Below are 12683 nucleotides of genomic sequence, written 5' to 3'. Positions count from 1 at the left end.
TCTAACTGACCCTAGCTCATACACACACACACCACATGTCTACACTCTACTCTATGGGTTCCTCACTCACACTCTCTCTCTCCCTACCTTCCTGATGGTCACCATCTTATTTTCTATATCAATTGTTTATGCTTGTTTGTGAGATTGTTTTGCTTTTTCTTCCTGTTTTTTTTTTTTTGCTTTGTTTTTGTTTGTTTTTTGCTTCTATTTTCCCTCACCTCACTTGATATTAGTTGTTGTTTGTAGTTTTCATTCATCTCCAGGTATTTGTTGTTGGCATGTGTTGGGATTAGCTGTTCTATTGGAGTTTTCTCCGCATATATACAGTTTTTCCCCTCGTCTTTCTTATTCTCTCTCTTTTCTCTCTTACTTTTTTCCCGTCTACCCAATTTCATATTTACACTCCTTTTTTTCTTTTTCTATTCTCCTTTCTCTCCTGTCTTCTAATTCGCCTTTCTCTGGTGGTCACCTTTATTTGCGGTTATTAATATTTTGAATATATTTGTGTTCAGCGCCTCGTGGGTTGTACCTTGTTGTGTTGTATTTTGTACCTTTAAATCAACACAGGAGAGAGAGAACTTCATAACCAGACACCCAGAGAAGACATATCATGGGGAGAGAAACAAATAGCCCACATATGAAAGAAAAGCAGGCATCACCAGAAAAGGAAGTAAACGATGTGGAGGCAAGCAACCTGTCAGAGAAAGAATTCCGAGAAATCGTCAAAAGGTGGATGAAAGAATGGAAGACATATTTGACAATATGTGTAAGAACCAAGTGGAAATGAAGAAGAAGCAATAAGAAATGAAAAATGACACTGCTGCTGTAAAGAACTCAATAAAAAGCATCAAGAGTAGACTAGAAGAAGCAGAGGACCGCATCAGTGAGCTAGAAGACAAGGTAGGAAAAAAATACCCAAGTGGAGCAGCTTCTAGAAAGAAAAATTAAAAAGGAGGAGGAGAGCCTAAGAGAACGTTGGGACAACACAAAACAAAACAACCTCCACATAATAGGGGTCCCAGAAGGAGAGGAAACTGAGCAAGGAATAGAAAACCTGTTTGAAGAAATAATGAGAGAAAACTTCCCTGATATAGGGAAGAAAAAACCCCCACAAATCCAAGAAGCTCACAGAGTCCCAAGAAAAATGAACACCAAAAGACCAACGTCAAGGCACATTCTAATTAAATTTGCAAACACCAAAGACAAAGTAAGAATATTAAAAGTGTCCAGAGAGAAAAAGAAAGTTACCTAGAAAGGATCCCCCATCAGACTAGCGACTGATTTCTCAACAGAAACACATCAGGTCAGAAGAGAATGGAATGAAATATACAGTCATGCAAAGGAACGGTCTGAATCCAAGATTACTGTACCCAGCAAGGCTATCAATCAAAATTGAAGGTGAAATCAGGAGCTTCACAGAAAAAAAGTACTAAGGGAGTTTATTACCACCAAACAGCAATGCAAGAAATGCTAAAGGGTCTGCTGTAAAAAGAAGCAATAGGAAGTGAAGAAGAAACACAGGGGTAAAGAATAAAAATGACGATAAACAAGTATCTATCAATAATAACTTTAAATGTAAATGAATTAAATGCCCCAATCAACAGACATAGGATAACTGAGTGGATAAGGAAAGGTGACCCATATATCTGCTGTCTACTGGAAACCCACTTCAGAAAAAAAGATGCACACATACTGAGGGTGAAGGGATGGAAAAAGGTTTTTCAGGCAAGTAGAAATGAAAAAAAAAAAGCTGGAGTAGCAATACTTATATTTGACAAATTTGACCTTAAAGTAAAGGCGATAACAAGACATAAGGAAGGCCACTTCATAATACTAAAGGGAGCAATTCAACAAGAAGATATAACTCTGGGAAACATATATGCACTCAATACAGAAGCACCAAAATACATTAAAAAACATTCTGAAGGATTTCAAGGGAGAGATTGACAGCAATACAGTCATAGTAGGGGACGTTCATACTCCAATAACAACACTGGACAAATCCTCTAAACAAAAAATCAGCAAAGAAACATCAATCCTAAATGACTCACTAGATCACATGGAATTATTTGACATCTTCAGAACATTTCACCCCAAAGCCACAGAATATACATTCTTCTCAAGCACACAAGCGTCATTTTCAAAGATAGACCACATATTGGGACACAGGCAAAGTCTCTTCAAATTCAAGAATATAGAAATCATATCAAGCATCTTCTCAGATTACAATGGCACAAAACAAGAAATCAACTACAATAAAAACAATAAAAAATCAAACACTTGGAGTCTAAATAGCATGCTATTAAACAATGATTGGATTACCAAAGAGATCAAAGAAGAAATAAAAAGCATCATGGCTACAAATGACAATGAAAACACAACAATCCAAAATCTATGGGACACAGTGAAAGCAGTCCTGAGAGGGAAGTTTATAGTTCTACCCTAGGCCTACCTCAGAAAACAAGAAAAAATAGTAATAAATAATCTAACCCTACAACTCAAAGATTTAAAAAGAGAGCAACAAGAAAAGCCCAGTGTACACAGAAGGAAGGAAATAATAAACATCAGAGCAGAAATAAATGACATAAAGACAAACAACAACAACAACAACAACAAAAACAAAATAATACAAAAGATCAACGAAACCAAGAGCTGGTTCTTTGAAAAGATACACAAGATTGATACACAAATAAAAACAAAAATGAGATACCATCTCACACCTGTCAGAATGGCTATCATCAACAAATCAACAAGCAAGTGCTGGCAAGGATGTGGAAAAAAAGAACCCTTGTGCACTGCTGGTGGGAATGCAGACTGGTGCAGCCACTGTGGAAGATAGTATGAAGTTTCCTCAAAGTTAAAAATGGAACTCCCATTTGACCCAGTAATCCAACGTCTAGGACTATATCCCAAGTAACCAGAAACTCCAATCAGAAACCATATATGCACCCCTATGTTCATAGCAGCATAATCTACAATAGCTAAGATTTGGAACCAACCTAAGTGCCCAGCAGCAGATGAGTGGATTAAAATACTATGGTACATCTACACAATGGAATATTATGCCGCTATAAAAAGAAAGGAACTTTTATCATTTGTAATAGCATGGGTGAAACTGTAGAGCATCATGCTAAGTGAAATAAGCCAGTCAGAGAAAGATAAATATCACATGATCTCACTCATATGTGGGATATAATGATCAACATAATTTGATGAACAAGAATAGATCCAGAGACAAATGGCGGAGTGGGGTGGTATGGAGAAACCAAAGGACTTGTATGCATGCATATTAGTGTAACCAATGGACACAGACACTTGGGCAGTGGGGGTTTGCTTGTGGTGGGAATGGCTGGGGCGGGGAGCTGGGGGTCAAGTGGGGAAAAAGGAGACATATGTAAAACCTTAGACAATAAATAATATAATAATAGGGAGTTAGTTTCCAAAGTAGAAAAAGGACTTATATCACTTAACACCAAAAAGATAAACAACCCAATTAAAAAAAAGGGCAAAGGGCCTGAATAGATACTTCTCCATAGCGGACATGTAGATGGCCAATAGATATATGAAAAGATGGTCAACGTCACTAATGATCAGGAACATATAAATTAAAACCACAATGAGATATCACTTCATGCCTGTCAGAATGACTACCTTCAATACATCAGCAAATAATAAATGCTGGTGTGGATGTGGAGAAAAGGGAACCCTCACACATTGTTGGTGGGAATGCAGATTGGTGTAGCCACTGTGGAAAACAGTATGAAGTTTTCTGGAAAACAAAATGTAACTTCCTTATGACTCAGAGTTTGCACTTTTGGGAATATATTTGAAGAAACCTGGAACACTTATTCAAAAGAATATATGCATCTATATATTTATTGCAGTGTTATTAACAATAGCTAAGATCTGGAAACAACCCAATTGTCCATCAGTAGATGAGTGGATAAAAAAGCCCTGGTACATTTACACAGTGGAATACTACTCGGTCATACAAAAGAAGGAAAACTTACCTTTTTCCAAAGCCTGGATGGACCTGGTGATTATTATGTTAAGTGAAATAAACCAGTGAAAGAAAGAGAAGTACCATACAATTTTACTCATATGTGGAATCTCATGAACAGAATAATTTAACAAATAATAGAAACAGAAGCATAGATGCATAGAACAGATTGACATCTGTCAGAGAGGAGGGGACTTGAGGGCTAGGAGAACAAAAGTAAAGGGATTAAAAAATATGTATGTGTGTTATCTAACCCTACAACTTAAAGAATTAGAAAGAGAGCAACAAGAAAAGCCCAGAGTAAGCAGAAGGAATGAAATAATGACCAGAGTAGAAAGAAATGACATAGAGATCTAAAGAAATACAAAAGATCAGTAAAACCAAGATCTGATTCTTTGAAAGGATAAACAATATTGATGAATATTTAGCCAGGCTCACCAAGAAACAAAGAGAGAGGACCCAAATAGACAAAATCAGAAACAAAAGACCCACAGAAATACAAAGGATCTTTAAAAATACTATGAACAACTCCAACAGGACAACCTGGACGAAATGGACATATTCCTAGAAAAATACAATCTCCCAAAACTCAATCAGGAAGAACCAGATAACCTGAACAGGCCAATAACTACTGATGAAATTGAAGCAGTTATATATTTAAAAAACAACAACAAAAACTTCCAGCAAACAAAAGCCCTGGTCCTGATGGGCTCCACAGGGAAGTTTTACCAAACATCCAACACCTATCCTCTTCAAACTATTACAAAAATTTCAAGAAGAAGGAACACTTCCAACCTCTTTCTATGAGGCCAGCATTACCCTAATCCCAAAACCAGATAAAGACACTACAAAGAAAGACAATGACAGGATAATATTGCTGATGAACATAGACACTAAAATCCTCAACAAAATATTAGCAAATCTCATCCAGCAATGCATTAGAAAGATCATACACCATGACCAAGTGGTTATGCTTATATGCACTACACAATAGAATACTATGCTGCTGTAAAAAGTAATGAACTCCTACCATTTGCAACAGCATGGATGGAGCTGGAGAGCATTATGCTAAGTGAAATAAGCCAGTCAGAGAAAGATAAATGTCACATGATCTCACTCATTTGTGGAATGTAATGAACAACATAAACTGATGAAGAGAAATAGATCCAAAAACATAGAAGCTTTGAACAAACTGTCAAACCTCAGAGGGAAGGCAGGGGAGTGTTGGTGGGGAGTACAGATCAACCAATGAACTTACATGCATATAAGCATAACCTATAGAAACAGACAATAGGGGGATGAAGACCTGGACTGGGAGGTGGAGGAAGGCTTGTTGAGGTCAATGGAGAAAAAGGGGACATATGTAATACTTTCAACAATAAAGAATTAAGAATAACAAAACAAAATAAAATAAAAACAAGCCAGGAAATATACTTCAGAATTAGAAGAACAACTGAGTGTACCTTTTGCAACAGCACAGGATACCTTGAGAATTATTCAAAGAAGATACAGTATATGGAATCTAATAAACACAGTGAACTAAGGCGGGATGTGGAGGGATTGAGCATAAAAACATAAAATAAAAACAAAATAAAACTCATGGCCACGGACAACAGTGTGGGGGAGTAGGGTGGGAGTGGGAGAATAACAGGTTATGGAGACATGATTGGGGGTGGTGAACACATAAAATGGTATACAGATGATGTGTTGTAGAACTGCACCTGAAATCTGTAGAATTTTGTTACAGTAAATAGTGTTGCCCCGATAAATTCAATATAAAGAAAAAAAAAAGAAGAAAAGGGGGGACATTTTACTGAAATTAAAGCAATTGGATTAAAAGATTAAAAATAGAAATCTCAAGGTAACTGTTATGCTCCAGGTGCAGAGTAACCAATCCAGATTGGAGGAGAGTATAATATTCCAGGAGAAGATTCTTCAAGATGATAAAATTGTTACACTGCCACATGTGTATAAATGTATTGAGAGGAGAGATATACAACTGTGGAAGGGTTTGAAGATAAATTAATAGTAAGTACATAGAAAATCAAGCAAGCAAACTTACAAAAACTAAGTAAATAATGAACTCCAAGGAAACAATATAATATTATGCAGAAAATGACAAATAACATTATACTACATAATTCAAATGTGAAAAACATTTACATAAACATTGAATATCAAAATTATAAAATAATTATACTGGGAAGAAAATAAATATGCATGTAGGTAAAATAATTAATAAGATACTTTGAAATATATTTTTAAAAACTTCACATTTCATAATAGGAAATCAATCAATAATGCTTAGCACTGAAAATAAAAAAAAAAGTAGTGATAAAAACAGATATGCTAGTTTTTCTCCAGTATCTGCCTTCTCTCTCTTCCAGAATAAGAGAACTTATATTGGCTTCCCACAATATAACTGCATTTGTAGCTTCCCTTCCAATTAGGTATGACCAAGTCATTAGTCAACGGTATGTAAGTGAATGTGTCTTGTGACAGTTTCTGGGAATCCTCTTTCTGGTACATTCGTTGCCCCTTCTTTCTCTCCATTTTTGTCATGCTGCCTGGACCATGCATGCCATAATTTTGGACCTTGAGGACAAGGAATATATTGTAGAGATGGCAGACTGGAAGATAGAAGGTACCAAAGTCTTTGAGGACTTCATATGGTAGAACTGCTGTCAGTTCTAAATTGATTATCCCTGGATTTGTACATGGAATTGAAATATCTTCTGTAAGCCACTGTTATTTTGAGTCCTTTTGTTACTCACAGCCAAGTCTACTTCTAATTAATACAGCACATTATTTATAGATGGAGGTACATACCAAATAAATCATCTAAAAGAGGAGGAAGTAGTTGACTCTGGCTATTGGAAAATGGTAGGAGGGAAAGAGTGAGAAATGTTTGTTTTGTAGCAAGTTCTGTAGAACTTGACTCCTTAAGTTATGTGCATACTTAACTTTGAGTTAAAAATAAAAATAAATGACAATTACAACAAAACACGTGTTCTTCATTTTTTGTTTGTTTTTGGCTTTTACTTGGACTCCTCATACCATAGTTCTATTCCATTTAATCTTCAGTCATTTATTTGTATTCTCATGTCAAACCTTTAGCTAGAGTCTGAGCACCTTAAAAATAGGAAACATGTCTAATGCTTTTCTAATTCATTGTTAGTATATGTAACATGTAGCATGCTCAGTAAATACAAGATTAATTTTTAATTCCCATCTAGATCATAAAATAAAAAGCAAGGCTCTGAACAGGACAGTATTTTGAGAATAGTATTTATTTTGATAAATCTGTTCTTTATGACTTCTCCTTATACTTCTCCATCTTTCTTCATGTATGTGTAAGACAAAAACTTTATTTCTTCCTCTAAAAGAGTTATGTGATTTGTCACTTGTTCTTTAATAGTACTTCTCTCTTTATATTCTGGGATGATCCTTTAGTTTGAACTGAAGCCTACTCATATTTGCTCATGAGAGCCAACTATTGGTATCTCTTCTGAACTCCACATTGAATGAGCCATGGGATCAACCATGGTGGGAATCTTCATACCATGGAAATCAATAAATGTTTTCCTTAGAGGTCTGATTGTTAAATATTTACCAATACACCACTGTCACTATCTAAATCTTATATCAACATCTTTCAAAGGGAATGAAAATTGCTGTTCCCAAGACAGATCAATATAATTTTCAATCTATTATTCATTACATAAAATGTGACATATATTTCAGATCACCTCATGTTACTGAGATATATTTAAAATACCATATATCTATCAATAAGTGAATCTAAAAACCAAGGAAATAAAAAATCTGATGAATAGTATTAACTGGTGAACATAATAGAATCAGGGGCATAGAAAGGGAGTGGACTGACAATTCTCGGGGGAAAAGAGGAGTTGCGGAGTGCGGGAAGAGTCTGAACAAAAAGAGTACACCTATGGATGAGGACAGTGGGGGGTATACGGGCAGATGGTGGGATAGGAACCTGGTGGAGGGGAGCTATGGGGGGGGAAGAGGAACAATTGTAATAATCTGAACAATAAAGATTTATTAAATTAAAAATAAATAAATAAAATACCATATAATTGACTCATTTAATATATACAATAACATGTTTTAATATAATCAAAGAGTTGTGCAACAATCACTACTGTTTAATTCCAAAATATTTTATCATGAAAAAAGGAAAACCTTTGCCCTTTAGCAGTCACTTCCCATTCCTCCATACACCCAGCTGCTGGCAACCACTAATTTGTCTCTGTATATGTGCCAATTCTGGACATTTCAGATAAATATAGTTATATAATATGTGGTTCTTTGTGACTAGCTTCTTTCACTTAGCATAATGTTGTCAAGATTCATCTATTTTGTAGCATATTTCAGTATTTAATTCCTTCACAAGGCTCTATAATAGTCCATTATAGGCATATGTCACATTTTGTTTACCCATTAACTTGATGGACATTTTTTTTCTACTCTTTGGTATTATGAATAACACTGTTAAGAAAATCCATATATAAGTTTTTAAGTTGATACATGATTCATTTCTTTGGGTTATATACATAAGAGTGCAATTTCTGGGTCATATAATTAATTTGTTAAAATTTTAGAGGACGGTTTTAAAAAGTGACTAAAACATTTTACATTTTCACCAGAAATGTATAATGGTTCCAATTTCTCCACATCCTAGCTAACAGTGGTTATTTGTCTTTTTTATTCCAGCTATCATAGTAGATACTAAGTGGTATCTCATTGTGGCTTTAACTTTCATAATTACAAGTAATGTTGAACATCTTTTTTTGTATTTATTGACCATGTGTATATCTTCTTTGGATAAATGCTTATTCAAATTCTTTGCTTATTTTAAAAACTGCATTATTTGCCTTTTATTATTGAGATGTAAGAGTTCTTTTTATACTGTGGATATATGTTTCTTATCAGACATATGATTTGAACATATTTCCTCCTATTATGTGAGTTATTTTTAAAAATTTATTGATGGTATTATTTATATAACCTCATATACTTTTTAAAGCTTTCATTTAAGATGCTCATCAACAACACCATGAAAATTATTGAAAATGTCTTACCCGAACTATTTCACAGTCAACATTTAATTCAGTTGCAACTGCTTCAATTTTCTCTCTACAGATAGATCCAAGGCTGGTCATGCCATTGTCCCAGTACTTCTTAAGGGTGGCTAAGTCTCTGTCACTGAACTGAGTGCGGTCTTGTAGCTGTAGAACAAATTTTAAAAATTAGAATAATCAAAAGGAAGACTATTATAGATAGGATCATCATGGTGAGATGTGTTAGGTTACTTTCAATATATACATTAGTTAAATTAATTATGCAATTCTTACTCTGTGTTCCTCCATTTTGAAATAGGCATTTTCATGATATTTATAACATGAAAATGCTCATGATATTTATAACATGATTTTATAACATGAAAGTGTACTAGAATAAAAATTTTAGCTGATAGCAATTAAGTGATGTTTATTGTAAAGGGTTATAATCACACAAATAATTCATGTCATTGTAAAAATTACAGATACATTTTAAAAAGAAGAGAATTTCAATTACACACAATCCTGGAAATAACATTTGTTAACATTCTAATGTATATTCTTTCAACCTTTTTTCTATGATATATACATTTACATTCACACTGCATGTATTTAAAAAATAACAGGGTCAGGCGCTGGCCAGGTTGCTCAGTTGGTTGGAGCGTCGTCTTGTGCACCAATGGGTTGTGGTTTGATTCCCAGTTGGTGCATGTTCAATGTATCTCTCTCACCTGGATGTTCCTCTCTCCCTCTCCCTTCCTCTCTCTCTCAAATCAATAAAACTATATCTTGAAGCAAGGATTTTTTAAAAAAGGAAAAAAAATAAAAACAGGGTCAGGATTACATCACTGTGCTGCCTTTGGATAATTTAATCTAAATTTCCATACACATAGCTCTCCTACAAATTTTATAATTAATGAAAAAGGCATATAAAAATGTAAGAAGATAATGTAGTCCTAAGAAAACAATCATATTTATGACTTTAGGGAGTTTCATAATTAGCCTATCTTTTTTGTTCTTAGGGTTTTTAAAACAAAAAACTATGGACTTTATATATTGTTTTAATTCAATAAATCCTGGCGGCATCCCTAGGAAGTAAATTAGAAGCAAGATAGAATATTGATCTCCAATTTGCTGATAAGGAGTCAGGAAAAGAAGGGTTGAAGGACACATTCAACAGGGCATGGAGAGTCCATGGCAGATATAGAAATAGGAATATTCTGATTTTATTCTAGTAGCTTTATCCCTATGATGTCTTCAATTATCTCAAGAGGTGGTGAAAAAAACTAAAAATGAATTTTAATTAAAATATATCCTGTAAAGCCCTATATGTGTATGTGTGTGTTTGTGATGAGAGTAAATGTGAGAGACCTAGAGAGCAAGAGAAAGCCTGTGAGAGTGAGTGAGTTGACAGCAAATGTTACAAATCATGGCATGAGGAATAAGGCTGCCTTTGCCTAAGAAAATATGGTCTGGTCCCACATTGAAGCTAGACTTCAAATCCTTCCTACACATACACTGCTTTCAACATTTCCTATCCAGCCGAAATTTAAAGTGAAACACTCTCTTAAATTGGATTTGGGTAACAATGGAAAATAATGTATATAATATAAAATATAGATAAAGTTATCATAGCTAAAACTCATGTAATACTACACAATAAGAGCAAATTTGTTTTGAAGCTACATCCTTTTGAAAAGGAATTTTAGCTATCAGGAGGAAAATCAATATATGAATTCTTAGTTTTCTACCATGATATTGGAGTTAGAGTATATAATTAATGTGCCTCTTCATAAAAAATATAATACATTTTTTGTTTGTGTTAATTGCATTATTGCTAAATCTGTTCTTCCACTTCTTAAAAAACACTGATAAGTAAAATTTATTTCAAGTACTAGTACAAATGACATGTTCCCAATAAATAAATCAAAACATGCCATCCAAATTTTTAATCAAATAGAATAACCCTCAAGTTATTTACAACATAAAAATCTCATTAGGTACCCATCCTATATTGATTGTTCAATACTTGTGAAGATAAACTTCTGAATATAAAACCGAGAGAGCAATAAATGGTAGTAAGGACCATCATAACAGCCAGCATAAATATTCCTATATTTTTCCATTGCTATTGCACCAAATTCTTCAGTGCAAGCTAGCCTAAATTACTGTCAGAAAGGAAGAAATAATGAACAAAAACTGCAACACACTCAGGCAATTAATTTGTAATTCATTTAGAGGACATCCAAAGCTGATTAATCTCTTAAACTGAACTAAATAAAACCTGATTCGATTTGTTAGAAACATGCTGGATGTCATACTTAGCAATGCTGAAGATGACTTATGGCAATGCCTATAAAGTAGAAACTTATGGAGGAAGGATGGTTATTTTTAAAGCTCCTAAAAGCGTTAAATAATAAAATCTATAATAATAAAAACCTAAGCGACCATCGCAACTGAACAGACGACCGAACAGGATGTGGGGCGACTAGGCTGTCAGTGGGGTTAGTGAGGGGCAACCAAACGACTGAGGAGCAGGCTGTGTGGGGTGACCAGGCCCGCAGGGGGGGCAGTTGGGGGTGACCAGGCTGGCAGGTAGGGGAGCAGTGATGGGCAACCACGCTGGCAGAGGGGGGCAGTTGGGGGCAACCAGGCCGGCGGAGGGGGCAGTTAGGAGTGACCAGACTGGAGAGGGGGCAGTTGGGGGCGATCAGGCAGGCAGGCAGGTGAGCAGTTAGGAGCCAGTGGTCCTGGATTGTGAGAGGGATGTCTGACTGCCAGTTTAGGCCTGATCCCCAGTCGGACATCCCCTGAGGGGTCCCAGATTGGAAAGGGTGCAGGCTGGGCTGAAGGGACCCCCCATGCATGAATTTCATGCACTGGGCCTCTAGTGAAGTAATAAAAATCAATTAGCATTATAACTGAATACCCATTTAGAATAGGGAGAAATATTAAGTTCTTCCCCGAGGAAGTCTGACGATTAAATCATTTTTTCTTCCTATTGAACTTTAAAGCCACTTTCATTTTACAAGACATACCACAGCCTAACCCTTGGCTCAAGTGAGGGAGACATATTAAACAAATATATTGTTGATTTTGTGAAAAGAGTAATGTTCCAGTAACATTGAAAATCAAGGTGAAACCTGAGGGTTGATTCAAGTGACCAGATAATTGTGTAAACTTCACTATTGCAACACAACAGAAACCTTTTGGCCTCTTCACCAGCCTCAAGGACATTTCTAGAAAATGAGTTATTTGCTCCCCTTTTAAAAATAAAATTAGGTGACTAAACTGATATTGGAGAGCAAATTTTTGTGTTTTAATTATGTATCTCAGTTAAATGTAGAACTGAACTATGTATTTGTACTCAAAAACAATCCCTTAAAAATGAGAACTATTAAAATCCTTTTAAAAATCCATTTTTAAATTACAGTTGACATACAATATTACATTAGTTTCAGGTGGACTACATAGTGATTAGACATTTATATACCTTAAGAAGTGATCACCCCCAATAAGTCTAGTACCTACTGATAGCATACACAGTTATTACAATCTATATATATAAAGAGCTAGGGTCCATAATGACCAAGGCTCCA

At 35.1% G+C, this 12683-nt stretch overlaps 1 protein-coding gene across 1 annotated transcript in view; it reads right to left on the bottom strand.

Annotated features, from left to right (window-relative positions):
- HDX (highly divergent homeobox) overlaps positions 1–12683 on the bottom strand; it is a gene marked incomplete at its 3' end in the record, with an annotated part of 159737 nt that overhangs the window by 69635 nt on the left and 77419 nt on the right. The window contains exon 5 of the mRNA XM_079765688.1: positions 9106–9252. Coding sequence (XP_079621814.1) covers positions 9106–9252 — 147 coding nt within the window. The remainder of the gene's footprint in view (positions 1–9105; positions 9253–12683) is intronic.

The sequence above is a fragment of the Cnephaeus nilssonii genome (assembly GCF_951640355.1).
Source record: "Cnephaeus nilssonii genome assembly, chromosome: X".
Lineage (NCBI taxonomy): Eukaryota > Metazoa > Chordata > Mammalia > Chiroptera > Vespertilionidae > Cnephaeus > Cnephaeus nilssonii.
Note: the sequence above shows the minus strand (reverse complement) of the source record. Positions and strands in the feature narration are given on the sequence as shown.